The sequence below is a fragment of the Corvus hawaiiensis genome, chromosome 9, assembly GCF_020740725.1.
Source record: "Corvus hawaiiensis isolate bCorHaw1 chromosome 9, bCorHaw1.pri.cur, whole genome shotgun sequence".
NCBI classification, from domain to species: Eukaryota; Metazoa; Chordata; class Aves; order Passeriformes; family Corvidae; genus Corvus; species Corvus hawaiiensis.
This window is the reverse complement of record NC_063221.1, coordinates 27,319,627-27,347,526: the sequence shown is the minus strand read 5'-3', so window position 1 is coordinate 27,347,526 and position 27,900 is coordinate 27,319,627. Positions and strand designations below refer to the sequence as shown.

Genomic DNA, 27,900 nt, shown 5'->3' with positions numbered 1-27,900 from the left:
ATATTTTGTCTATCTCATCATCTTATATTTGCTGTGAAGGAATACAGGGAAAGCCTTTTGCCTTAAATGGCCTGCAGCTGGTTTCAGGATCAGCTGTGAGTCAGTAGTAATTGTTACTTGTATTAACTTGTAAGAGGAATGGCAGAATGTGAGACGGTGATTTGTCACGGCAAGAGAAACAAATCTGCTTGCACTGAAGGGAAACTCGAAATTTGTGATGTGGGCTTGTAGAGAGCTTTCCATTTGACTGGGAGCGGCCCAGCATAGTTGTGTTGTTAAAACAGCCTGTCTACAAGGTAAAAAAGGGGCACTAGAGTGTGAAAAGAAAGAGGTGACGGCTCCTCTCAAGCGTCTGTGTATGGCTTGTACAAAACAAGTGCTCCAGCAAAAGCCACAGGCAAACCTTGGGATTAGAGATGGGTCTTGGCTTCCATCTGGTGGAGGAATAGAGAACTGAAATACCATCCAGGTCGACATCCAGGCTGAATTATCAGCCCCTGTACCTCAGGCTTGGCCTCTGACCCCGTACCTCGGCTTTCAGCGCCTGCTTTGCGGCCAACGGCGCCGGGAGCGCTGCGATTGCAGGGAGGCAGATGCGGAGCGATGCACAAGGGCTGCGATAAACGCAGGAGCCTGGCGGTGCGTGCCGCTTGGAAGCGCCAGGGGATTTGAGCCGAGAGGCGGAGCAGCATTCCCTCTGTCACTGCAGCGGCACTGGAGTGTGATGGGGGAAAAGGATATCCACGAATCGGAAAGTGCTGAGACCTGCCGAAGTAGCCACATTTGTAAAGAACAAAGAGTGATTTCTGCTGAGCAGCCATGGGTGCAGACTTTACGCTGTTCAGGACACATCGTGTTCCACCATCCCGGGAAGAGCGATCCGAGGAACCCCAGGACCTGCCATGCTGCCGGCAGCCGGCCCGGCGAGCTGATTGGTCCTTGCAGCTTTGAGCGACAGCCAGCTCGACCAATTGGTGAGGGCCGTGAGAGGAGGAGGCTGGCTTCCGCCAGCTGGCTGTTGGACTATTCCAACGTGAGAGCGGGGGGGGGGGCACTACTCAGGCGGCGGGCGGGCATACGCGTGGAAACGTGACGGCGCAGAGACCAGTGCCCGAAATCTGGATTCACTCTTCGTCTTCCCCTTACCCCTCTTGTTTGTCTTCCCACTCCGCCCGATTCCTGAAAGGGACAGCATCCCCCCCTCTCCCCCAGCTATAGTTTCCCCCACCCGCTCACGGCGGTAGCCTTGTCTCCACCAATGGGAGCGCCGCGCAGCCATGCGCGTGCGCAGTCTCGCGGCCGCCCTCTCTCGGAGCGGGCGGGCGGCGGCGGCCGGGGGTCCCCGCGGGCGGGCCGTGGCCGGGGGCTGGCGGCCGGGACGGGCCGTTGTCCGGCCGCTGTGGAGCGGCACCACCGCCGCCATGCCCGGCAGGAACAAGGCGACGTGCGGCTACGGCAGCCCGGAGCTTGCGGTGGGGCAGCAGGCCGCGGAGGGCGGCCGCGACGCCGGGGGCCGCTCGCCTCATGGGGACGAGGAGGAAGAGCGCGGGAGAGCCGGTCCCGAACACAACCTCGGTGACCCCGATATCGTTAAGTCTCCCAGCGACCCCAAGCAATACCGGTGAGGGCGGGAGGGCAGTTGCGGGAGGACGAGGCGCCGCCGGGGCAGCCCAGCCGGTGGGGCGGGCCGGGGTCTCCCCGCTCCGTGTCCCGGGCACTGCTGGGACCCCGGGGGTTGGAAGTCGGGCTGGTCCCGGTGGCCGGGGCAACTGGAGGCCTTTCTGTGATCTCTGAGGATTCCGCGAGTGTGTTCGTCCTGAAGGTGGGCTGCCCGGTGTGTGTGCGGGCACAGGACGGGAGGATCGGCCCCTGTGCTCAGGCTGGTCGGTGCTGGGTGTTCTCGAGCCACAGCAATACCCAATTAATCGTTAATTTGCAGCCCTCGGCCGGGCAGCTCCTCTCCGAAAGCATTAAGTGCAAAGTGCGGCTTAAGTATTTCAGAGCAGATCCCAGCTTAACAACAGTTACTCTTCGTGTTTTAGATGAGCTTTTGGGTTTTAACACAAATATCTGTGAGTTGAGGTAAAATGCTTTTTGGCTACTATTTTGCTTGTGTTTTTATTTCGATGTTTCTGAGTAATATCCCAGAAAGTGATGAAAAAGATCAGCTTCCCTGAGCACAGCCCACAGTGTCCGTGGTCCAGACACAGCGAGAGGCTCAGATGAGAACTTCAGCTGAGGTTGAGCTTGTTGGATGCTGTAAGGTAGTCTGTTCTTGAGGGGACACTCTGATAATTTCTTCCTCTAGGAGAGAAGATTATCCAGCCCTTGTTAGAGCTGCTTTTTTTAAAATTTATCTTTACTTTCCATGATGTCTAATCTGTGCAGCCAGTGGAGAATCTACTGCCTGAGCCTGGAACTGAATTTTGGGTTTGCAGTGACATTGGCTGACAGTGAGATTCCCTGCTGGCTGCCTGAAGAGGACTGTGCCCATTGGCTCAGGGAGAAACTTGCTCCCTCCCTTCTTGCCCTGCTTCCTTGCTGCTTGCTCTGGATCTCTGCCTGCTGGTCCTGATGGCATTCTTACTCATGCTAGTTTGTGGCAAGCTTGTCCTCCTGCAAAGCTCGCAGTGGCAGATGCTGTCAGCTCAAGGAACTGCCTTTGCTACCTGAAGCAGCACACTGGTGGATGAAGCTTGGGAAATCCACTGAAGGCTTTCAGTACCTATTTTGAGGCTCAGGAACCTCCTCTGCATGTGAGAATTGGAGAAAGTGTTTGCTTACAAGGTAAAGATAAACCAATACCAAAATCTTGCAGAAATCCTACTGTCCATTCTTAACAGAATTTTTTCAGTTGGAAGCAAGAGAGTTGCATCTTTTCAGACTGATTTCCATGTGTGCAAAGTGAGCCTGGCACAGCAGAGACATTGTCCTTATGGAAAAGAAGTTCAGTACGGCTGGAAGCAAAGCCACACTGAACCAGGTGTGATGCCCCAAACCTCCTGAGGGAGTGTCCTGGCAGGTGATGGGATGGTGCTGACACACTTTCCCCTCTTCACATCTCAGTAATGTGTGCTGCAGCCCAGTCACAGTGGGCTTAGTGTGTCTGTCTGGTGACATCAGTCTTAACTTAATGGAAAATGTCATATTTTGCCTTCTGAAATAACGATCACAAACCCAAAAGAGCTCTGATGTAGATTGCAGGATGTATCTTCAGAAGTGGGTTTGTTGGGACAAAATATTTGTCATGATAAAAGTTTGGTTTGTTCATTAGAGCTGTAATTGTGTGATTATATTTACTAAAAATGTATGTTTTATTTACATTTATCCATATATGGAATTTCATGGTCTTGTGGTTCTTGTAATTCGGGAAAATAAAGAATTTCTCTCAGCATTTACCACGCACTGATACATATTTCAATATTAACTTCTAAACAATTGTCAAAGAAAAACTTTGTGTGAGAACAATCCTGTTTAAACTTTTTCAGGAGTTTTAAACAGTATTTTTAAGAATTTGAATTTTATAATTAAGACTTATTTGCATCAGTGCTGTATAGTCCTTTAAAAAAGCAACTCGACTGTGCTTGCTTCTGTTTCTACCTTATGTGATTGCATTTTTTGTACTGTATTTTGCGTACTAGTGGATATTAATTACATTTGTCCTTTTCCATTGGACTGAAACATGGAAAAAGTAAAGAACACCTATGTCAGTGGTGCCTCTGCTCAATATAACCTAAGCTGTTTAGATCATCCTGGAGTGAAATCCGAGAGCCTCCAACAGCGCCGTGGTTCAGCCGTGTCCTTGCTGCTGGGTGCTCTCTGTCCTGTGTGCAACACCCACGAGCCTCCAGATGAGCAATGTAAAATTAGTATAATCTGCTCCATTAGCTTAATGGGGCTGTGTGGAAAGGATCAACAAGAGCTGCTGGATTCACCTGGCTGAACAGCTTTATGGCTCATTGTTCCTTGGGAAGAATAGCCCCATTCTCTTCTCTGCTTTCCACCAGTGCCTGCTGCTCCCTGGGAGGCTGGGGTTCTCCAGGAGCTGTGAAAACCTGCAGAGCAGAGTTGTGTGTGGAGAAGGAGGTGCTGGTTGTGCTGGAAGGTGCTGTCTGCAACTTTGGCTCTGAGCTGCCCAGAGGCTGAAGCACCCACGTGTGCAGTGTGTGTTTTAGGACATTCAGGAGTGCTGCAGCTGTGCAGTGGGACACGTGTACGTGATGGGAATGGTTAGCAAATGTGCTTTCAGAATGCAGGAGGATTAACTTTGTTCCCAGACATGAGCATGGATCCATCACTGTCTGTGCCTTCTGTAGTTCATCAGAGCATCCCTACAAGTTACACACTGTGCTGTTGTTTGAATGAGTCAAAATGCACTTGTGCTTGCTTTTTTTTTTTTTTTTTTTTTTGAGCAGATTTGTTCTGCTCAGCAGTCGTGCAGCAAGGAAACCGGGTGTGTTCATGGTCACGAAACCCTGGCCCAGAGTAAGCACTGTCATTTCCCCTTGGGTGACTGGTCATGAGTCATAACCTTAACACTACTTTTAGATGTTTGTTCATTAGCTTTTTTCATAGGCTTGGTAGTCCAAGAGCTGTGTCCACATTGCAAGGTTCTGACCTGGTATAAACTTGGGGGTTGGACTAGATGAGCTCTAAAGGCCTCTTTCAACAAAGACTATTCTGTGATTCTGTGTTCTGTAACCCAGATTTTTCTGGGAGTGTGGGATGTGACCATGGGTTTGTTTTATTCTAGCTTGCTTTTTTTTTGTTTTTGTTTTTGTTTTTTTTTTTTTTTGCTGTATCAGATACCACAGGTCTCTATCACACTAGTTTATAGGATGGAATGAAGTATTTTCTGGACCCAGCATTCCTATCTTTCTGCAGCTGGTGTGTTAGCCAGTGCAAGCTCCTGGGAGGGGTGCTCTGGCTAATTTGACAAATTGTGATTCTATTCCAGATTTGATGGTAGATGAATGCGAATGAGAGTTCTTGTAGTGCAGAGCATTGGTGCTTGCAGTCCTCAGTATGAAAAGCTGTAGAAGGGTGCTGCACAGAGGGCTTTTGGGGTTTTATTTATATATGTACACACAGTATAAAAACCTCTGTGCATATATAAACACACACACAGAGAACTGTGTTGCTTCTTGATAGGAACCCAGCCAATTCCCTGTGACTTGTTCTATGGAGCCTGCAGAGGAGTTCTCTCCTTTCTAACACTTACCCACTACATCTGCAGACCCCATTTAATAGAAGCCATTGATGAAAACAAATCAAATACTCTGGGGCCTACTTAGAAGCAAAGATTAAGATCTTCATTCTGTCACATCATACCAGTTTCCAAGAGCCTGCCAGGCCTAAAAGACGATTGAAGTTTGGGTTTGCCTATTCTGAGTGCATGAAGTGAATGCTAATAGCTTAAATATTTCACAAAGAGAGAAATAAAAGCCAAAATCAGTGAGCTTGACCTTATGGGGAGAGGGGCTTCTGCTACTGTGCTGAACTACTTCTTATTCCCAGAGCTGTTGAGTAGCAGAAGAGTGTTTTACTTTCCTGCTATAAAACTGCTCACAGTCTTGGCTACCATTAGATTTTCACAAGGAACTCACTCTCAAAGTATTACAGGAAATAATGAAATTTTTGCAATTCTGAAAATTCAGACCTAGGAAATGAACATATTCATTGCAAATAATTATTCTTTCAGGTATATCAAACTGCAGAATGGCTTATGTGCACTTTTGATTTCGGATTTGAATTACTTGGATGGTGCCCCAACATCTTCAGAGGAGGAGGAGAATGATGATGATGATTCTGAAGAGGGCAGTGATGAATATGATGACTCTGGAGCTGAGATCGAAGATGGTAGAGAAGATGATGAGGACTGTGATGAGGGGGATGAGAGTGAGAACAGTGATGGAGATAATGAGGATTTCAATGATTCTGATGACAGTGAATTAGAAGAGCTGGCTGATAAGGAAGAGACAAGAAAGAGAGGTTGTTCAGAAAAGCAGGTATGTACTTAAAGCTGTAGGGTGCAAAAATATATAGTGAGCTTTCTTGAGGTCTGAAACCTTGTGATCAGGCATTTGGATGAGACTTTTTTATTGTGCCTGTCCCAATTGATTCATCTTGTACTTCTGTCATTTTCCTGAGGTGTTTCTTGAAGCAGCTTTTACTGAGAATGTCGTATTTTCTCTAGTCTGCAGCAGCCCTCTGTGTTGCTGTTGGCAGCTTCTCTGATCCTGAAGATCTGCCTGGATTAGCACACTTCCTGGAACATAGTATGTATCTGCTCCTATTTCGTCTTCTCCAGCTTCAGTGGAAAATGGGTGCTATGTAGCTCTGCATTTTTGAAGTATTTAGTATAATTTCCTAATTTGGCTATTTGAGAATTTATTTTCATGACTTTGTGGCTTTCTACAAATACTGACTTAGTAAGGAGTTTTTGATATGGGGGAAGGCGTCTCCCCCTTTGGCAGGCTATGCCTTAGCCTATATCAACATTATTTGTTACCCATTAAATTGAGGGGAATTATGTTACCTGTGGCTTTATAGACCAGGCTGGAGATCTTTGTCTCCTAGTAAAGCGTGATGAATTAGTAATGCAGACGCAGAAACCACGTGAAGTTTCTGAGCAGATGAGTCTCAAAATACTGCTCTTGCCTGGTTGAGACCAGGCCTGCCTGGGAGGGCACTGTCAGAGGCAAACTGCAGCAGTTACTGGGCAGATCACCCAGGCTGTTGGTATTCAGTAGTTTCCTCTGCCTTCGAGCTGTGGGTCAGTCATAGAGGGGTTGCTATAGCTGCAGTTTGGAATAACAAATAAATGTCATCTTGGCACTGTTGGTGATTTTTTGTTGCAGTGGTTTTTATGGGCAGTTTGAAGTACCCAGATGAGAATGGGTTTGATGCATTCCTGAAGAAACACGGGGGTGGCGACAATGCCTCGACGGACTGTGAGAGGACAGTGTTCCAGTTTGATGTGCAGAGGAAGTACTTCAAAGAAGCCCTGGATAGGTAACTTTGTATGAATGGTGATTAGGTGTTAGTTAATGTCTGTATGTGCCTCAGGAGCTTGGGTGTAGCTGTCCAGTTCTTCATTTTGGAGTGATCAAGGCTGCTGCTGAACTTCCATAGCTACCTGCACTAGAGCAGTGATACTGAATATAGGGAAATGCTGTTTCCCTTTGAATATGTTGCTGGTTTTTTGCTGTGGAATTATGTAGGACCCATGTTTAAGTCTTAATGAATGCAGCTCCTTGGTTGTTTTGGCACTCTTAAACTAGTAGTGACTGGGGAAATGTTACGCAACGTGACAACTGATCAGAGGGCAAGTGCTCCCAGAATCCCAGCAACTCATCCTTTGAAATATCTGTCCTGGTAGAGTTACTGTTTTTTCTAAATTGTTGTTAGTTTGTTTCAGGCAGTCTTCAAAGATATGGTACAATGTGTGTCTCAAAGGGAAACATTTAACCCAGTGCAGGTTATTCACTGCTGAATGTATCTTTTGCCAGAAAGTGCTTAACTTGCTCTTTTGTGCTGTTGGAACATCAGAGCTCCGCTGGTTGGCATGGTTTCCTTTAGTGAGAGGAATTTCTCATTCATGGGGGCATAGCTGAATATTCTTGATGCCATGAAATACCTCAGGAGGAGAGTAGGCTCCACTGCAAATTCACTTTGACATGAGAGCAAGTGTTTGCACATTTTTCCAAGTATAACCTAAATTTTACTTTACTAGGCCAATTTCAGCTTCCATTTGCAGATTAATCCAGTTTTTTTAGATGTTTGGAAGTGTGAAGAATCAAAAAAATATAATTGCAATCTGTCACAACAGCTTGCTTAGTGCAGAGGAAAACAGAAATTAGGAGTTCTGTAGAACAGCTTCTCATACAAAGGAGATAAATAAGTGCTGAGGATGAATTCTGCTCATTCAAGCACTTGTGGATCTGAAGAAATGGAAAGACATCACCTTTCAGTTGTCTGTAGAGTAATAGGTCTTCTAGCCATAGAACTCCATCAGGAATATGTTACTTTTAACCTCTTATTACCTTTAACGTTTTGCTCCAGTTCAGTTTTTAATTAAAAAACCTCAGCAAATAAAACAGAACTATTAGATTCTCTGGCAGCCTTCTGCAGAGTCTCCATGCACTGCAGATCTGTCCCTTTCCAGTGCTCTGCTCTCTGTGGATACAGAAGAAATTTATTTGGATTACAACACTGACTTTTATAGTAGATAATAAAATTGTAATGGATATAAAATCTTGTGTTTTACAGTTTATTTCCTGGGGTTAGGAAGAAACTTCCCCTGTGATCATGTTGTTCGTGAGGAGCAACTGGGCATTTCCTCTGAAGCATGTGATACTGGTCCCTCTTAGATCCAAGAACCAGACTAGGTGGATCACTTGTCTCATCTGGTGTGATCATTCTTAGGACATAAAGGCAGATAATCCTGACACATCACTATCATATCCTACTGGATCCAACCAGTCCAGTCCCACTCTGTGAAGCTGGCAAGCCCTGCCCTTTGCTTTCTGATGGTATCACAAAACTGGCTTTTATCTTTCTTTAAGACATTATAGTCAAGAATGACATAATTTGTAGTAAGACAAGCAACTTTACAAAGCAAAATAGTAGATGTTGGATTTAATTGCTGGTTTTTGCCCTAGCTTAATAGACACTGAAGACAAGTATATGAATTTTTCTGTTCCATAGGTGGGCACAATTCTTTATTCACCCGTTAATGATCAGGGATGCAATAGATCGAGAAGTGGAGGCTGTAGACAGTGGTAAGTAAGAGAGTCTTTTTCTGTGTATTTAAAACAAAATCTACTTTGTAACGCTATTTATTGTGTTCTGTGTTGAACTACCCTTCTGATCACTTCAATCACGTTCACCTAACTCATCAGAGAGATTACACTCTTGAAGTTTTGTGGACATCAATGGCTTTTAGAGGAAGAAAGACTGGATGTAGTGCCAGCACTGCGAGAGTTTACCCTCACACTTTCATTCATTAGAAATTAATAAACTGAAGTGGTTTGGCAGTAACTGGCAGGGCACTTACATGAGCATGTGGATGCTCTGCAGTCAACAAAAAATGCCTTTAGCTCCAGCACAGCCCCAGTGCTCTTTCCAGTCTTGTGCAGAGTTAATACAATGAGTTGAGGTGATTTTACTTCTCTCCTTATTCTAACACCTGAATAACCACAAAGTCACTTCCCAGAAAGAAATTAAACCAGGTGTAGAAGTGAGTGGAGTGTTGATTTTCTAATATGTGATGGATACTCCCAGACTGCCTATAAAATGTCACTATTTTAGGAAAAAAATGTTATTAGCAGATATCCCAACTGGTTCAAATATTTATTCCAAGTCATTGTCTTTCTCTATCTTCTGGCAAGGAAAAGTGGGTGATTTGATATTTGAATTTAGATAAAAGTCAGTGTGAACAAGGACCTGCCTTTGAGGTAAGGTGTGGTTCTTCAACAGCTTCAGCCATTTTACACCTTGGTGGTGCAGAACCAGCCCTTCCCTTGCAGTGACACTATGGTAATGTGCTGCCCAGCAAATGGTGTCAGCTTGCTGAACTGGCTGCTGGAGAACCCAGCCAGAAGAATTAGTTTACAGCTCTGCTGCACATGTTTCTTATTACCAGCAAAACAGGAACAGGAAAATGCAGTTCAGGAGGGTAAATTGATTTTGGCAGAGCCCCATATTTAGATTGGTGTAAACTGGTTGTAAAAGTGCATTTTTGGAAACTATCTTACCTTTTGTTATTAGGCTAGAGGTTGTTCTGTGTGATATATGGTAGAAGCAGGTTTGTAATTGTTCTCCGGCTCTTTCTGCAGAGCCTGATCCTGTATAATTTTGATGGCCTTTTGTCCCCATTGAACTTAACATATTCAGAGCATTCAGACAGGGCAACTGAGGGTTTTACATGCTTTTCCTTCTTATCCCTTTCTTTACTTCTCAGCAATGAGCTGTGTTTTTCCTCTTCTCTTAAATTTTTTTACTGCTAGCAAATCCTCTTTCATATCCTATTTCACTACTTCATCATATATAAAAAGAAATTTCAGGCTGCATCTGTGTGGTATGTCTCCTTTTCAGTTTGGCTGGGATTTGTGCTTTGTTTTGTGGGAACATGACCTCAAACTTTGATGCATGCCACTGCAAATTCTTTAAATTAACAGAGTATCAGCTAGCAAGGCCTTCCGATGCAAACAGAAAGGAGATGTTATTTGGGAGTCTTGCCAGGCCTGGACATCCTATGAAGAAATTTTTTTGGGGTAAGTCCTGAATTTCTGTTATAAAATGGTAATGATACTTAAACTTTTAACCGCCTAGAAGTTTGAGTGGTTAGATGCACTAATACAAACTATCATATCACAGCAACCATTAGCCTTGTTCAGAAGAATTAGAGCAATTACCCATTTTACAGGAAAATGATTGGGAATAAAAGCAGCTGTCTCCTTTTTAAGATACTTTCCATTCTGGTACTGCTTTTTGCTGATGTTAAAGCTGGTTTGCCCGAGGTGTGTCATCATGGAACTTTCTGTTAACACAAAGGTGGTGCTCTCTGAGTCATCTCCGTCTTGCTTAAGCTTGGTTTTTTTGCTGTTGGAATTTCCTGGAAAAAACAAATTATCTCTGGGTTTATGTCTAAGGAGGCTTTTCAAAGTAAATAATTCACTGTTGAACTTCCAGGAGTTAGACCTTCACAGCCATGTGAGTGGAACAGAATGAGAATTTGTCCATCTCTTGGACAATCCAGTCCTTGCTCCCTCCCCCTTGTGGTGCTGGTGAGGGTGTAAATAGCAGTGTGATGGATATTAGAGTTACCAGCTTTGAAATGTAACTCATTTTCATAAATTTCTATGGTGACATACACTGAACATCGTATTTCCCCCTCTTTTTCCCTTTGCTGTTCTGCAAGTTCCATTGGTGAGGGAAGAGCTGGCAACACATAGTCAGCTGTGCAGCCTCTGGGAGATCTGTCCTTCCTTGTCATAGAAATATTGGCTGTTCTTAGGATAAGAACCAGAAATCAGAAGATACTAAATTTCAGTTAGCATTCCTTTAACTTCAAATTTCTATTAAGTGTTTTTAATGTGCTTTACCATGACTAGACTTAGGGAGGAAAACAGATTCTCAGTATGGGTGGTCTTGCTGTAAGCACTGTGTCATTAACTAACCCTGCCTCCCCTTTGATGTTTGCAGGTAATGCAGATACGCTCAAACACGAGCCCAAAATGAACAATATTGACACCTACACCAGGCTGAGGGAATTCTGGCAGCGCCATTACTCTGCTCACTACATGACTTTGGTTGTCCAGTCTAAAGGTACCATGAGCTGCTCCTTAGAAACAGCCTCATTGCTGCTGTTGGTGCTTTTGGAACCAGTCCATCTGTAGCCCAAGCCAGTCTAGTGGCTTGTCCAGTCCTGCAGAGGGTATTTATATGTAGATTTTAGCCTGGTTTCCAAATGAAACAAGACCTGAGCAATTGTGCTGTGTTATTGTCATCCTGCCACTTCTTGAGAAGCCTTTTACTGAAGCTGTTGAATGGGTTCCACATTAACTCAGAAGGGAAAATCTCAAAGATAACATTTCAGAAATAATCTTGTAGCAATGAAGAGACAGACCACTCGAATTAATGCTGCTGATTTCTCTGCCATCAAGAGTGAAACTGCACAGCAAGTGGTGGGGAGATGGAGACTGAACCTCCCAGTTGTCTTGTTTGTCTAGGGGGAGTAGAGGTCCTTTTTCCCCATAGCTTGAAAAATTCTATGCAAATGGATTTGAGTTTTATTTCAGCAGAGAGCTGCAGACATATGGGTTGTTTCTGCTGAGAATAGAAGAAACACATTTCTTAGAAGTTATTCGAGTTAGGTTTGTATTTAGGGAAGGGTTTTGTCGAATGCTAAAACTGATTGCAATTCCTATGTCTAAAATGGGGAGATGGTAATAATAGAGGCAGTATTTATTTTCTTTTCCTTTGGTTTTAATTTTGGTCTAGATAAAAGTACTTAGGGTGCTGAATGCCTCTTGAACAGTCATTAAGCCAGTGATGGATTGTAATATTTACTGTGATGGTTGGGAAGAAAATGGTGGTAACTGATAACCAGCCAGGTCAGCTTTGTATTTCCTTCTCTGTTAAAACAAAGCCAACAGTGAATCCTCCCCCGACCCCATCCAGCCTTTTTTATTGCTATTCTTTACATGTGCAGCATCACTTTGGCAATTCAGAATGCTTGCTTAAACAAGCAGTTTTCAAGTTTTTATTCTAAAAACCATTAAACTTCTGGTTCTTGACTCATATCCCTTAGAAAAGAGGATGGAGAGAAGAAATCTTTAGCACTGCAGGACTGCATTTGAGGGGTAAAACATCTGTGTATAATCTGGAGAGTCATGGAATGAGTTCCAAGTACTGGTGATTTTGTAGATCCCTGAGACAGTAATTCCTTCTCACAGTCACTCCAGACACTACTGAACTTTAAATCCCGGTTGTGTCAGCCTGGGATTTGAGCACTATACAAACCCAGAGCTGTGACCATGGGTACAGCTTGGCAAATGTTAAGAATTGGCTCAAACCAACAGCTTTGAAGTTTATAATTTAGAACTTTACAATTTTCAAATACACTGACTTGCAGCCTCTTTGAAATAACTGGACTGGTGAGATAGTTTGTCTTAAATCTTCTGGAAATTGAATTTCTGTCTTTCTTCTCTCTTTTTTAGAAACACTGGATACGTTGGAAAAGTGGGTGACAGAAATCTTCTCTGAGATCCCAAATAAGTAAGATTCTTTTGATGCATAAAGACATTGCTGATGATACAATTATCTGGTCTTAAAATGACATTTAAAAAAAACCCCTTACTGGAGAAACAAAGGAAATTACCATTTGTTAATTAACATTCTTATCTGGAAAAAAAAAAAAGGCAACTTTTTAAATTAAAGGCCAGCCTCAATTGTTCCAGGAAGACTTTGTTTCTGCTTAACAATTATTTAGGCTGTGAGCTGTGTGATGCTAACTTAAAGCAGTGTTTGCTTAATATGTGCTGATGCCTTGATTTTATGATACGTCATTCAAACCTAGATTATCATTTCACATTGCTTATCTTTGCTTTGTGTCAAAAGTAATTAGAAGCAAATTAATTAATGCCATATCTAGTATTTAACTGTCATCCTTAGGGTTGCAGTCGGTTAGAAATAAATCTTTTTTTAATGGCTCCCTCCAGTATGCTCTCTAGAAAGGGGGTTCTGCAAAAGCTTTGCTAACTTGAAAAGTGTTTTATTTCCTTTTTGCAAGATGTTTGTTTCTGTGGTTCTTGGAAATGCTCTTGTGAGAGGCTAATGCCATTCAGAGACACATTTGTCTGTCCTGGCCACCCCCCTCCTCATCCCTCCTGCCTCACAAGACAATCCATCAGGATTCCTTGAGTTCAGGTGAATTCAGGAGGTTGTTTACTGTACTTGGCTGTACAAAAGCAAGTTCTGTGCTGTTACTGCCCTGTACAGAAGGAAGGGGAGATGTTGGTGTGGTATCTAGATGTTGGTTAATTGCTCAGTTGTGTGGGCAGAGTGCCAAGCTGCCTCCCAGGGTACCTCCCTAGGGCTGGGGGGATGCTGGGCTGCACCTTTGGAAAAGGGCCGTTTTCAGGCTCCCTGGTGTCCTGCAGAGCTGTGCTCCTTATGGCTTTGAATATCTCAGTGTAGCCTTGAACCCCTGCCAGTAACATCACACTTCCATTTTGCTTTCAAGTGGTTTACCCAAACCCAGCTTTGACCATCTGACTCAGCCTTTCGACACACCAGAATTTCACAAGCTTTACAGAGGTAAGTGAAATAGATTCAAATGTTTTGAATACCTGAATATGGAAAGAAATTTTCTCTGGGTGATCCAGATACTTTGTAGAGTAGTTGTGTGTGGTTTTGAATAGCTTTTAACTATTCTTTCTGCATTATGTGAAATTTATCTCTGTCTGATTGTGTGTATTTATAATTAATCCATTTATTTGTGTCCAGTTGTTCCAATCAGGAAAGTTCATTCACTGACCATCACTTGGGCACTTCCCCCACAAGAACAGTATTACAGGTACACTGTGCTGCATTTTACTTCTACCATGTTTATGCTGAGAATAATTTATTGACTTCCACAACAAACCAAAAGAATCTCATTTATTTTCCTAACAGATTACTTTGGTTCAGCTAGGGGGGGCATTTAAAAAATGAATTAAACTGATACAGATACAGTTCCCTTTCCTCACTGACTCAGATCAATCATTATGTCCTGAACTCCCACATTTTTAGCTTATTATCTTAATTCTGCCTGAAAATGCAAAACTTGCCCTGAAGAAAGAGACAGTGCATATTTTAGTCATTAGCCCAGTGATTTGAGGCCTTTCTGTGAAATGTGTTACCTCCTGGCATCTAATCTCCTTCAAACTTTCTCTTAGGGTGAAGCCTCTTCATTATATTTCCTGGCTGGTGGGACATGAAGGCAAAGGCAGTGTTCTTTCTTTCCTTAGGAAAAAGTATGTGGTTTTTAAGCAAAGTTATTAAATGCTTTGATCTCATTCAAATACAGATGAAGTCTATTTTGTGTATTTATATTTTCTATAAAAGGAGGCCAAGCCTGCCTTTTTGTATCAGTGTTTTGTAGTGATATTCTGTAAGCTGATGATAAAACCAAGTAAGAAATAAATGGGTTTTGTGTCTGTGATTCATGGATCAGCAGTATCTGTGACTGATCTTTGAGATCTCCAAAAGATAACTTAGCTTTTTCACTGTTTTTCTTAAAGTCTGTATCCTGAGGTCACATCCTTAAGCTAGAAAAGCTTTGTGTAAACTGTCAATGGATTGAAAGCCACTGAAATATAGCTGTGATATGCTGCTTGTAACTAAGCTCAAACAAAGCTGAAATTATTAATTAATAAGTAACTCTTCCATAGGTTTTGGGCCCTTGCATTATATGGAGGAAATGGAGAGACAGGATTTGAACAGAACTCCACTTACTCCATCTTCAGCATTTCTGTGACTTTGACTGATGAAGGTTACAAGCACTTCTACGAGGTATGGTTTCCTGCAGGTTGTTTTTCCTGCTGCTTCCCTAATGTCTGGAAAAATGAAGTATAATCTTCATTTCTGTCTGCAGGTGGCCCACGTTGTATTTCAGTACGTGAAGATGCTGCAGAAGAGGGGGCCAGATCAAAGGCAAGTGTTTGCCACTCCAGCAGATATTTGTGGTGGTGTCCTTTTCCATTATCCTGTTATTTGTAGTGTTTGCACCCTTTGTGGAGTTACTAGAGCATAAACAGGGAGTCAGTAGTAAAGCTTGTCTGTGTTTATGTTTATTTAGCTTTCTAAATGTTTATGCTTGTTTCTTGGTGCTTTTAGTTTGACTTACAGTGATCTGATTCCCTCAGTTTAGTAAGCTGAACTAGTGTAGATGTCAGGTGCAGTTTTGTGTTCATTTTAAACGAGTTTATTGAGCCAGGTCTGTGGAAGTCAGGACTGTGGTGTTCTGGTGTTAATCTTTATGTTAATTTGGTATCAGATTCTGACTCTTTGTAGTTAACTCTCTTTGTCTTTGAAAAATAGAAGAACTTTCTGCCAGTTCCAAGAAATGCCATTTTGAGAAGTGCATTTAATAGTGGCTTCTGTGTCTTGTACCTGAATGAATCACTGATCTCACCATTGATGCCTTTCCTAGAAGGCTCCTTGTTTAAGATTCTTGGTAAATGTTGTGGAATAATGGAGAAAATTCACTTTTATTGTCTTCTTTCTCTTTTGCAGAATATGGGAAGAAATACAAAAGATTGAAGCTAATGAATTTCACTACCAGGAACAGGTATTTATCCACTGATTTGACATAGATAAACCATGAAAAATATTACCTTCCCATTTTGAAACACATTTTCAGTGTTCTATTTGAGAAGAAATACATTGTGCACCTTAATGAAGCTGTGTTTTGCTGAAAGAAGATGTATTCTGGGCAGAGAAATATTGAGACTATTTCCCTAACAGAATTAAATGTTGATTTTTCATTCCTTACCTGCTAGGTAGGATATTTTTCAGTTTTGGCTCTCTTACTCCTACTACCTGTAGCTATGTTCTGTTTCTTATTAGATAACTTGTTTTTTTCTTTGAATGGTACTGAAATTTCCTTTTTGGAAAACAAATCCATCCATACAAATACAACATACAGCAGGAACATAGATCTGTGTGTGCTCTTGTGACAGGGTTGTGAATCCCAGGGGCAGAAGAATGACTTAGTCATGGCACCCCAGTTTTGTGCTTGGTGGATAGAGCTGTGCTGAGGAATGATGGTCTCAGAGGCAGGGCTTGGGATAAGTGGTTAGGGGATGCCCAGAAGAGGTTTAATGTTTCCTCAGGTGTATGGTGTCTTAAGAAATCCTTGGGCATGTTTCCCACTACACTTACAAGAGACAGATGTGTCAAAGTCAGCTCTTCTCAGGTGTGTTTTGCTCTCTGTCTGACCCAGAATCTTTACAGTGTGATGCTGGCTGGTGCAAAAACCCCAAAAGCACCCAGCAAGAATCTGAGCAGCCTGGTCCTCTAGGCAGCCTTACCCTGCTAAAAGGCAATGTGTATTTCATGTCCAAGCAGGAGAACCTCCACCTCCTCCCCCTCCCCATCATGGCAGGGAACTTGGGAAAGGAGCAGAGCCAGAGGTACTTGTGCAGCAGCAGCAGCAGTTCCTTGCCTTTTACTCTCCAGGTCACTTTAAATCTTGAATTGTTGCAGGACTCTGCTTGTGTTCCCTGGAGGCAAGGAGTGCATTCTGCTGGCTCTTTAACTTAGTAGCTTCCATGACTGTAAACTGTATAATCAAGGTTTCTTCTACAAAGATGATGTGTGTGAAATTTCAGGATTCTCAGAGGAGACTTAACATTGGATATGGTTATGAAATATATTTAATTTAGTAACTGAAACTAAATGCTGTAACAAGCACAGCATCCAACTCATGCTCAACATACCTGACTAGTCAAGCTCTTCTAAGAACAGAAAATGGGTATCTTGGGTTTCTAATTATGTGACAAATAGCTTTATTTCTTTGCCTGCAGACAGATCCAGTTGACTATGTGGAAAACCTTTGTGAGAACATGCAGTTGTTTCAGAAGGAGGATTTTCTGACAGGAGACCAGCTCTTGTTTGAATACAAGCCTGAGGTAAATATTCTTTGAACTCTGATTATGTGTTTTGATGTAAGGAAAACATGTGCATACTGTGTAATACAGGCATGGGTATAGGCATTTGTAATTAAGCATAATGCAGGCACAGGTTTTGTATTAATTGAAACATTTTTTGTATTCAGAAAGCAAATCTGTTTTGTAAGCGTGTTCTTCCTACATTCCCATTGAGAAGTCTTTGCTGGGTCAGGCAGTCAGAGCTGCATTTGAGCTGAAATAATTGTCTGTAACTTGCAGATCATTGCTGATGCCCTGAACCAGCTGAGCCCTCAGAGAGCCAACCTGGTTTTGCTGTCTGCTGCCAACGAAGGCCAGTGTCACCTCAAAGAGAAGTGGTTTGGGACTCAGTACAGCGTGGAAGGTAAAACAGCAGCAGGAGCTGAGAATGTCTGATCCATGCATTAGAGGTAGTGAAAGGATAACAACACAAAATACAAGTGCATGGAAGCAGGGAAATGAATCCTCAGTGCTTTGAGCTCACTGTTAGTCTCTGTGCCACCCAATAACTGCTCTTTGTTTGGTGCCAGTTGATTCCCACTCCTGCAGTTATTTTGGGAGGCAGAGGTCCCAGTAAGCTCCACTTGGCTGCCATTCAGGGGAAAGAACACCAACAATAGGGCACAGGGTGTTGGGCGAGCTGGGTTACTAAGGCAGACTTGATTTGCTTTTTAATAGGACTGCTTCAGTTTGGCTCCAGAAGATTTTGTGGGAAGGGTTTTAGAAAGAGTCCTGATGAATGGGGTGATGTTAAGAAACTCCTGTGATACTGCAAATCTTTCTGGAGATTGGGGAAAGATATCTGGAAATAGGATGGCCTTACCTTCCTGTTGAACTAATGCATTTCATGGTTTTTAACAGATATTGACAGGTACTGGAGTGATTTATGGGACAGTGACTTTGAGTTAAATCAGGATTTACACCTTCCAGAAGAAAACAAATACATAGGTAAGGCACCTGGGCATGAGTGAAATCTTCCCCAGTGATTTATTAGAGAATCTGCTGTGGTTTAGAAACAACCTGAACTGGTATCAACCTGTTTTTGCAAATTAAAAGAACATGAGCACTCTGTTCAGGTGGGTTTTATTTACTATTGTTCTATTTATAAGCTTAAGAACTGAGTTATTTGAGGGCATATAAACTTGCAGATGATACAGCCATAATAGAGCAGGCCTCACAGTCAGTGAGAGTTAACACAGAGCTCCAGACACCTTAGAGGAGAATTTTATTTGCTTAATCCTCCTGTTTCTGAAAGCATCTAAATATCATCTCCCTTTGTTGCCAACACCAAGTGAAATGAAAGCCAGGACTTGTGTCCTGGATGGAATGTGGTGCTACCACTTCTGCTCTGCTTCTGAGCCACTGTTCTGGTGTGGAAGTGAAAAAGAGATGTTCTTTGGGTCCAGGAAAGTACAAATAATTTAGGAAACTGGAGGGGAAAAATGTATTTTTTGATGCTTTTGAAGACTTAGATGAATTTAGCCTGATTGTATCTGTGAAACACACTAACGTGGTTTTGGTGTGGTTTTTCTCTTTATTAGCCACCGACTTTGCTTTGAAAGTTGCTGACTGCCCTGAGACAGAATATCCAGTCAAAACACTCAGCACACAACAAGGCTGCCTCTGGTACAGGAAGGATGATAAATTCAAAATCCCAAAAGGTAAATGCCTGAGGGCTTTCTGAATAGTAAGATCCTGTTTTTACCAGCTGGAATTTATTTGAAGGCAGATAACCCCGTGGTAATGTTCACCATTTAAACCAAGTGCCTGCTGCCAGCTGTTCCACGGTCCTTTTGATATGTTTATTAGCTACAATAAAAGAGAAGCAGGTGAACCAAGGCAACAAAGGCACCCTGCTGATACCTCAGGTTGAAAAGAGGAATCATTGAAATTTACTGATTTCTGAACAGTCTGTGTGGGGACAGGATTGGGCAGACAGAATATGCTGCTGAGAGAAGGGCTTGAGAAGGAAGGAGCACATTAATTAGAAGGGACATAGTCTCTTCTACAGAAAAATACAGCCTGGATCTGAGACAAGGATGTAAAGTATATTGCTGCTTTTAAGTAGAATGTCACATTTTTAGTGTCTCTTAAACAGATGTTTGGTGGAGTTTTCTTTTTCTGTTTATAGAAAATGGTTATGCCATTTGAGTATTCTGCAAAGCACAGCTTTGTTTTCTGATATTTGGTACTTCAAAGGGAAGATTTTTGGAGTAAGAAGGAGAAGATGCTTGAGTTAAAATAAGAAAAAAAATGTTACAGATGAATGACAATTTTCATTAAACTCAAACTGTGGCCAGAGCAACTTGATGGAAATATATTTGACTTCAGAAAGTTGTCACTTTCTATACAATTACTCATTTAAATTTCCTTTTCCTCACCAGGTTATGTTCGATTCCATCTGATCTCTCCATTGATACAGCAGTCTGCAGAGAAGTGAGGATTATATTATTTATGCTTACCTTGCAGAGTAACTAAATTACCATACCTAGTGAAAAACCAGCGAGAGACTTTAATTTTAAGGAGGAATAGAATAAGGTGTCCTTTTCTCATGTCCTTCCACCTTCCTTGTGGTTTTATCTGCAGTTTGGTGAGGGTGGTTCTGCAGCAGGTCTTGCCTGTAGCCAGTGGATGTGTAAGGACTTCCATGGGGTGTTATTCTCCAGAGCAAGTTTGGGAAAAGATAATGTGACAGCAGCAGTGCTCAGAGAAGGAGCTGGTCCTGAAAAGAACAGTCCAGAGTCATGTCCTGAGCATGTCCCAGGATCCTGGGAGCCTGCAGGAGCAGAGGTGGCTGCAGCACTGGGAAACAGACTGTGGGTCAGGCAGAGCTCTGGGTGTGCTGCACTTGGCTTGCCTTAGGCTGGCATTGCCACTTGTAACCAGTTCCACAGTGCTTTGTTCATAAGCCTGCCAAGACCTGCACAAATCCTGTTTTGGGAAAGCCTTTGTAAGTCTATTTTCATGACGTGTCTTAGTTTAAACTTTGAACTGGAATCCAGGCAATAACAGAAAGCTGAAAGCAGGGACTGCAGTTTCCAGGTTGCATAGCCTGCTTTGCTCTAGCTTATTATTATTTTATTACCTTGGTAGATAAATAATCATCTCATTACTCAAGTACTGAGTATAACTGAGTCTATCTGTCCCCCAATCCTTTACACAAAGTAAAATAATTTCATTTTCTGTGATTTTTTTTCCCATGTTTTGAGCATTGTCTTGTTAAAACGTGCATTCTTACCTTGAAGAAATCTTAAATCTTGTGAGGCTGTTATCTTTCACATTGCAAGGAACAGTTGAATGTCCAGATAATTTTTAAGTAGTGTTGTGTGCTTTCTGGACAAAGGGAAACTTGCATTGTGTATTTGTGGGTTTTTTTGAAAGTTTCTTTTTGAATCTCATTTTACACAAATTGCATTTCTGTTGGAGAGCTCCCTGCATGTACCATCAAACACATCGGGCTTGACTTTCCTCTTTAGTCCATCCTGTTTTTCTTTCTTTTTAACTCTCTGCCCTTTTGCCCCTGCAGCATAGTTTTGTTTGATACATTTGTAAACATCCTTTCCCACAACCTGGGGGAACCAGCTTATGAAGCAGACGTGGCTCAGCTGGAGTACAAGCTGGTGGCTGGAGAGTACGGCCTAATCATCCGAGTGAAAGGATTCAATCACAAACTACCTGTAAGCTCTGCTCATCTCCTCACTGTTTTTATGCCTGCAGCTTTGCAGGGTGTGTGCTTTTCTGGAGCATTGAATGGTTGGATGAGGTCTTTTAAATGAAAAATTTATCTCTGACAGGGTAACGCAGCAAATGTGCTGCTTTTTCTTGTGCTTACATGTATAAAGATGGAGTTGTGTGCACTTACACAAGCTCAAATTATTGACTTCAGGCTGGCTTAAGTCGTTTTTTAAGTAATAACTGTATCTCCATTAAGATTTTAACAGCTTTTCCTATAAAAAGAGCTTTGTGTCTCCATGGCCATAAAGAGGATTGGAGCCTTTCTGTCTCTAAGTTGTGCCTATTTGCGCGATGTCTGAAAACAGATTTTGTTTTCAATTTGGCTTTGGAGATCCAGCTTCTGAACATGCTCATTTTGGGTGCAGATTTTCTGTGTTGGCTTGCTGAGAGGACTGGGGGATCCCTGTTCCCATTCCCTAAATGCTGGCCATGTAAGACATGGCAGGCACAGAGAGGACAGTGATTGAAGAGGAGACAATCATCAACTTCCATTGCAAGAGCTTGGCTGGAGCTTTAAGACCATTAATCATCTGTCAGACTTATTAACAGGAGTTTTAACAGAAAAAGCCAAATATGCAAACAGCAGGGTCTGAACATTCTCTTTTTCAATCCTGAATGATGTGTCTGTTGCAATGTCATTGTGCTGGTCAGCTATAAAAGGAAAAAATGGAATATTGAATACAGAAATGTTGGGAGTTCCAGGCTAGATTTGTTTCAATAGAATGTGGAAACTCCTATTGATCTGGGATATTGAGCTTATTCACTGTGTAAAAACTCTGTCCTTCTGAAACTGTCATTTGAGATAGAATTGTTTAGCGAAGAACATCTGGCAGAATGGAGGAGTGTGCTTTAGTAATGCTCCATGTCTCAGTAATGATGATTTTACATTATTGTATAGCATTAAATTGAAATTGGTTCTTAAACCGACAAAAACCCCAGTTTAAAACCATTCTCTTTACAGCTTCTATTTCAGCTCATCATCGATTACTTGTCTGACTTCAGCTTTACTCCAGCAGTTTTTGAAATGATAACAGAGCAGCTGAAGAAAACATACTACAACATCCTCATTAAACCCGAGACTCTGGCCAAGTGAGTTCTGGGGGAGGGCAGCAGTGGCTGGGCAGCAGGTGCTGAGGCCGAGCTGAAGAGCTCAGGGATCCCTGCTCTGTGCTCACAGGGCTTGTTCCAGGCTTTGCTCATAGCTTAGGGAGCCCCAGCAGCCCTGCAAGCACCAGGTCAGACACGTGGCCAGACCGGACACCCAGGGAGCTGCTGTCCAGCAGTGACCTAGAGCCAGCAGCGGCTGCTGAGGGAGGGCACAGTCAGCCACGGGCTCCTGGGGACCCTCTCCCTGTCTGCAGTCAGGAATGGCATCTCTGGCATCCAGCAGCTCCTGATGTGCTGTGGGTTTGTTGCCCTGGTGGCACTGCAGGGATGTGCGGCTCCTGATCCTGGAGCACGGCCGGTGGTCCATGATCGACAAGTACCAGACGCTGATGAAGGGGCTCTCCATCGAGGCCCTCTCCGCCTTCGTCACGGCCTTCAAGTCCCAGCTCTTCGTGGAGGGTCTCGTGCAAGGGAACTTCACCAGCAGGGTGAGTACAGCCTTGGCAGCTGGAGTACTTAAAATGGGCTTAAAATGGGCTTTAGCACATTGAACTTGGCTGCCAGCTGATGCTGCCTCTGTTCTGGCAGTCTGGAGTCTCGTGGCACTGGGCAGCTTCACCCCTAACACCTCAGGAGTGCCTGTGTGGACAAGCCAATGGCAGTCCAGAGTTGCCAGTTTGAGCAGAAGTTTCCAGGAATTTGAATTTAAACTGCAGAGAGGGAAAAATGCAGAAAAAATGCAGTAGATGCCTGTAACCTGTTTCTCCTGTTGCCACCATTTTTATATTGTGTGATGTATTGATATATTTGATATGGAGAAATTCCCACAGTGGTGCCACAGGAGGAGGTTTCCCTCAGAGCACATTTATCCTTGGAATTTGATTGCCTGCATGGTTTGGTTAAACCTCACTGAGTGTCAAACACGTGGAGTATTCACTGAAGGCTTGTAAGGACAACTGGTGCTATTTCTTTGGCTCGTGCCTTCTCCTTCTGGAGACATTACAGTGCAGAAAGCAGCGTGGAGACACTCTCTGCAGTGTGGTGCAGAGGAGGCTTGAGGGACTGGGGACAACGTGAGGGAGCAGGGATGTAGGTGGCAGCTCTGCTGTTCCTTGCTTGGGGCTCACTCTCTCAAGTGCTGCTCTAGGGTGTGTGGTTGGGAATTGGGGTAATAATCCTCTTGTAAATAAAACTGATGTCTTTGCTTTCTTCCCTAGGAAGCAAAGGATTTCCTGAATTATGTTGTTCAGTGAGTATCTTGACTCTTTAATTGCTTATTATATGGAAACTATAATCAAGATAAGATTCTTTTCTGGAGGAGGGAGTCAGAGTGGGAGTGATGCAGAAATTCCATTTTCCTCTCTGGTACTTGCAGGAGGTGGCTGTTGATGGTGGCAGTTTCAGCAGAAGTAGTCCTGGCTTGGGGAAGGGGAAAATAACATCAGACCGAGTGTGTAAATGTCAGGGTGTTGCTCTGGTTTTGGCCAAGATGTGAGCAGGTGTTTGATGTTGTGCTGTTTGTGCTCTTCCAGAAAGCTCCAGTTCGCTCCCCTGGCCCATCCCTGCCCTGTGCAGTTCCGGGTGGTGGATTTGCCAAATACCCACCTGCTCTGTAAGGTGAAAACTCTCAACAAGGGCGATGCCAACTCCGAGGTGACAGTCTATTACCAGGTAATGTGTGCTGGGGGTGTGCTGGCCTCTTCCCTCTGGCACCTGCCCATGCCCTTGAGAGCAGGCTCTGGACAGGGGTGTCACAGAGGGGGCACAGACACCTCATGTGAGTACAGGCCCTGTGCCCCAAGGCTAAACCCAAGTGGGTTTCCCTCTGGGGGGGTCCCTGAAACCAGCGCCTTCCCTTCCTGGGCTAGTGCTGGGAGCTGAGTTAGTGCTGTGGTGACTTCCTGGTGTCCCCAACTCTGATCTTGGGGGCGGGGCTGGGCCTGTCCCCTCAGGGAAAACCAGAACTTCACATCTGTCCCTGCTGTGAATTGTCCCTCAGTGCTGCAGTGTGTGCCACAAGCCACCTTGGCCTGAACGATCACATTAAACCCACCCTAAATTCTTCATTCTCTTTCTAGTCAGGTGCCAGGAACCTGAGGGAATACACCCTGATGGAGCTGCTCGTGGTAAGTTTGTGTTTGTGCCTCCTCACTCAGCAGTGTCTTCCCTGAAACAGTGCTTGGAGCCCCCAGGGGACAGCGTGTTCCTATTGCTGCCCTTGGCTGAAGTGTTTGGGTGGGGGTCCCCAAATGCTGCAGTGATGGACAGTACAGGAGAGTGTTCTTGTAGCTCCTGCCCCACAGGACTGAGCCCTCTTAATGGAGAGGTTGTGGCTGGCCAGGGGCACTTCAGTGTCCCCATGTTCTGTGTGGAGCCCACGGGGGGCTGCAGGGCAGCATCACTTCTGCTGTAACTTTGTGCTGTTTCAGATGCACATGGAGGAGCCATGCTTTGACTTCCTGCGGACCAAGCAGACCCTCGGGTGAGTTCACAGGGGAGGAATTCTCCTGCACCTCCTCCTGCACTCCTGTTTTTGCTGTTTTTGCTGTTCTCCATTGTTTTTACTCTGGAAATCCTTCCTGGTTTATTCCTGAATTACGGTAATGGAACCAGCAACATGCACACCTCAAAACCAAAAGCACCCATCAATACAAGCTGCAAGCCAAGTTGCTTTTGATTTCTGTAAGAATTGCATCTATTATCAGTGTGTTAACTTGGAATTATTCAGCATAAAGTTGTTCCTTCCACTTCCACACTTGGTCCCCCTTCCCCAGGCTGTTTTCACAGCAGCTCTGTGGTGCTGAGCAGCCTCCCTCGGAGGCACCCTGCTACCTCAGGAAACTGGAGCAGGCTTTTCACAGCTCTGGGTCTCTCACTCTGCTTGGATTAGTTTGCAGGAACACAAATACTCTCCCAAGTTTAAAAGGATTTCCTAAAGCTGAGAAAACACTGAAATGCAGCAATGCAGAAAATAAAGGAAATAGGACTATTGCAAATTTAAATCTCAGATTTTTCTGTCTAAAGTACCAACACTATTTTAACTTGCAGCATGTCCTGTAAATGAAAAGTTCATTGTGCTTGTGGAATGACTTTACTGTTTCATCATTTTTTCTTTAAGCTACCACGTGTACCCCACCTGCAGGAACACTTCTGGGATTCTTGGCTTCTCAGTCACAGTGGCAACCCAGGCAACTAAATACAAGTAAGTGCTCTGTGGGGAAAGTTCTTCACTACTCCCAGCCTTGGCTGTGGGAGTCACCTGCTCACAGTTAAGAGTTCACACCTGTTTCAGGCCACTGAGGGGGTTTTTTGATTCAAGGGGATGTCAGAAGGGACATTGCTGACAGTCACAACATCCTGACTCAAAACCAACACCTGAATAGGGCAATAGCCTTAGGCTTCTTAAAACTGCAGTGGTCCTGACTTGCATAGTGAAAAGTAATTTCAAGAATAGGTAGAATATCCCCCTGCCCTCTTGAAGCTATTCTGCCAGGAGAGTTTGAATCCCGTAAATCCTGTCTAGCTGTTCTTGTGGCTCATGTTCAGCAGGCACAGCACTGTTACGGTTTTGTCCAAACCTGGGGCTTTGAACTACAGGTATTTGTCCTGCCAGAGTTGAAAGTTTATTTGAAAAATGTGCCACTTGTGAAAAATAACACTGAGTCAGTGAAAGCTTAATTCGCACCGAGTGTGCTGCCTCTAATAGTTACATTTGGACACTTCCATTACTGAGTTCTGTGTCATCAGTGAGGGTTTTAATGTGTCAGAAACCTCAGGATCAATCACATGACATTTTCTTTCAGTCTTGATCCTATAGCCCATAACTGTGTGCCAGGCCTCAGGGCTGCAGCCTCAGAGCAGGTACCCAACAGCATCGTGGCAGTGGCTCCTGTGGGTGCGTGGTCACCTGAAGTCGCTGTGTTTGAACACTACTAGTTAAATACAGCTAAAAATGAGAGACTGCCTTTATTTCCTGATACCAGGAAAAATGGACCACCAGGTGTTCTCAGATGTGTGAGCTGTTCAAGGGATGAGGGAAGTGAGCCTGTCCCAAACCTTCCCTCATCATTTGGGGGCTGCTACTTTACCCCTTAATATTGTTCTGGGGATTTTTTTTGTTTGTTTTTTCCCGCCTAATTTAATTATTTGTCTCTCTTTTAGTTCTGAATTGGTTGACAGGAAAATAGAGGAGTTTCTTTCTTGCTTTGAAGAGAAAATCAAGGATTTAAGTGAAGAGGCTTTTAGCACCCAGGTAAAACTTCACCTTGAAAAGCTCTTCTTTGAACTGTGCATTCAGTTACTGCTATCTGGTGATTTTCTGAGGTTTTCTGGACAAAGGCCTCGCTTTAAATCCCGCCTCTTGCTCTGTTCTGCTGTTGTTCTCTAAACCTCCATTCTCTGCCCATTTGCAGTTAAGTTCAAAATTGTTAATGTAATTTGGCTTTTCTTTCAACTGCAGTGAATGGGATGGTAAATTAAGGTAGTTTAAAACCCTTTGACACTAATTATCTTTTTCCTATGTAGGTAACAGCTTTGATAAAACTGAAAGAATGTGAAGACTCCCACCTTGGAGAAGAAGTGGACAGGAACTGGAATGAAGTGGTGACCCAGCAGTACCTGTTTGACAGGCTGGCCCGGGAGGTGGGTGTCCTGCAACTCTGGGACAGACACAAAACCATGCTGGGTTTGCAGCAGTTTCAAATGCATAAACGGGGTTTATGCAACTAGTGCCACACTGGCTCTAAAATGATGTGTTATTTTAAAAAGGTTCTTTTATGCAATGGGGGAGAGGTTGTAGAGAAAACATTTTTATGTTTAAAATGACTTGAAGCACCACTGTGCTGCTAAAACCTCCTTCCTGTGGGTTTCAGATCGAAGCTCTCAAGTCTATTACACAAGCAGACCTGGTCAACTGGTTCCAAGCTCACAGAAGCAACCAGAGGAAAGTGCTCAGTGTACATGTGAGTGTCTGTCAGCCCTGTTGCCAACTTTGATTAATCAGAGGAGAGCTGTGATGTAAATTTTACTGTGGTTATCCACATTTTCTACATTTATAAGTAGTGTTGTTGTTTGAATTGCATTTCAGTATCTCAAGTTAATTGGCAGGGCAGAGAAACACTGAATGAGATCCCAATTTCTCTTCTGGTACCTTTTTTCCAGGTGATTGGATATGGAAAACACGAAGGGGACTCAGAGGTTACAGCTGTCTCAGGACAGAACTCTTCATCTGGTGAAATACCTCAGCTTGTTTTATTGCCCCCCTCTTCTTTGATGAGTGACATTACCTCCATCAAGGACATCAAAGCCTACACATCAACTCTGAATGTTCTCCCTTACCATAAAATATTAAAATAAAACTGATACCTTGCCCTGCCCTGCTGTGTAATACAGGTGCTTTCTGCAACATCAACATTACAAACCTATTTTTATTAAACCAGAGCTGTAGTGGTAGCTGGGATGAAGATGCCCATTCAGACACTGAGGAAGCTTTCCTCAAGTTACCAGCCAACCTCCCATCACCTTCTGAAGTTCATTAAGAAGAGACACAGCCCTGACTTCCCCAGTGGTGCCACATTCTCCTCTCCAGCCGGCTGAAGCTGTGGGCTCTGCCTTTGTGTTCAGACTGGTTTGTACCATCCCTGCAGTGCTGCAGCAGTGGCTCAACAGCAGCGACAGACAGCTCCTCAGGAAAGGATCTGCAGCCCTCTTGGAGCAGTGACAGTGGGTGGGAGGGGGAGAAAAAGCCCAAAGCTTCCATCTCACACTGCTTTTTTAGTTTTTCTGTATGTGCAACGTAGACAAAATTAAGATGAAATCAAATAAAAGCTAGACAACTGTGGAGAGAAAAGTAGTTTGATTG

General features: G+C 43.6%; 1 protein-coding gene across 1 annotated transcript; it reads left to right on the top strand.

The window, feature by feature from the left end:
* The first annotated feature begins 1,262 nt into the window (after positions 1 to 1,262).
* Positions 1,263 to 27,888, top strand: NRDC (nardilysin convertase). The gene is made up of 31 exons (XM_048313625.1): positions 1,263 to 1,621; positions 5,702 to 6,008; positions 6,197 to 6,278; positions 6,861 to 7,014; positions 8,710 to 8,783; positions 10,182 to 10,277; positions 11,209 to 11,331; positions 12,726 to 12,783; positions 13,751 to 13,824; positions 14,014 to 14,083; positions 14,445 to 14,522; positions 14,940 to 15,060; positions 15,143 to 15,201; positions 15,784 to 15,838; positions 17,076 to 17,180; positions 17,439 to 17,562; positions 18,060 to 18,146; positions 18,740 to 18,859; positions 19,583 to 19,634; positions 20,725 to 20,875; positions 21,895 to 22,022; positions 22,366 to 22,528; positions 23,258 to 23,289; positions 23,573 to 23,711; positions 24,119 to 24,166; positions 24,470 to 24,522; positions 25,159 to 25,242; positions 26,202 to 26,292; positions 26,565 to 26,681; positions 26,912 to 27,001; positions 27,201 to 27,888. Exons 1-31 carry the CDS (start codon positions 1,278 to 1,280, stop codon positions 27,393 to 27,395), a joined length of 3,474 nt encoding a protein of 1,157 aa, XP_048169582.1. The 5' UTR covers positions 1,263 to 1,277; the 3' UTR covers positions 27,396 to 27,888.
* Positions 27,889 to 27,900: the final 12 nt, after the last annotated feature.

What these genes read in the sequence shown, in the direction of transcription:
- NRDC (XM_048313625.1), top strand. Translation starts at nt 1,278, where the DNA reads ATGCGCGTGCGCAGTCTCGCGGCCGCCCTCTCTCGGAGCGGGCGGGCG. An exon ending in GAGGTTGTTCAGAAAAGCAG is followed by an intron (nt 6,009 to 6,196) that starts GTATGTACTTAA and finishes TATTTTCTCTAG; the next exon opens with TCTGCAGCAGCCCTCTGTGT. An exon ending in ATTTCACAAGCTTTACAGAG is followed by an intron (nt 13,825 to 14,013) that starts GTAAGTGAAATA and finishes ATTTGTGTCCAG; the next exon opens with TTGTTCCAATCAGGAAAGTT.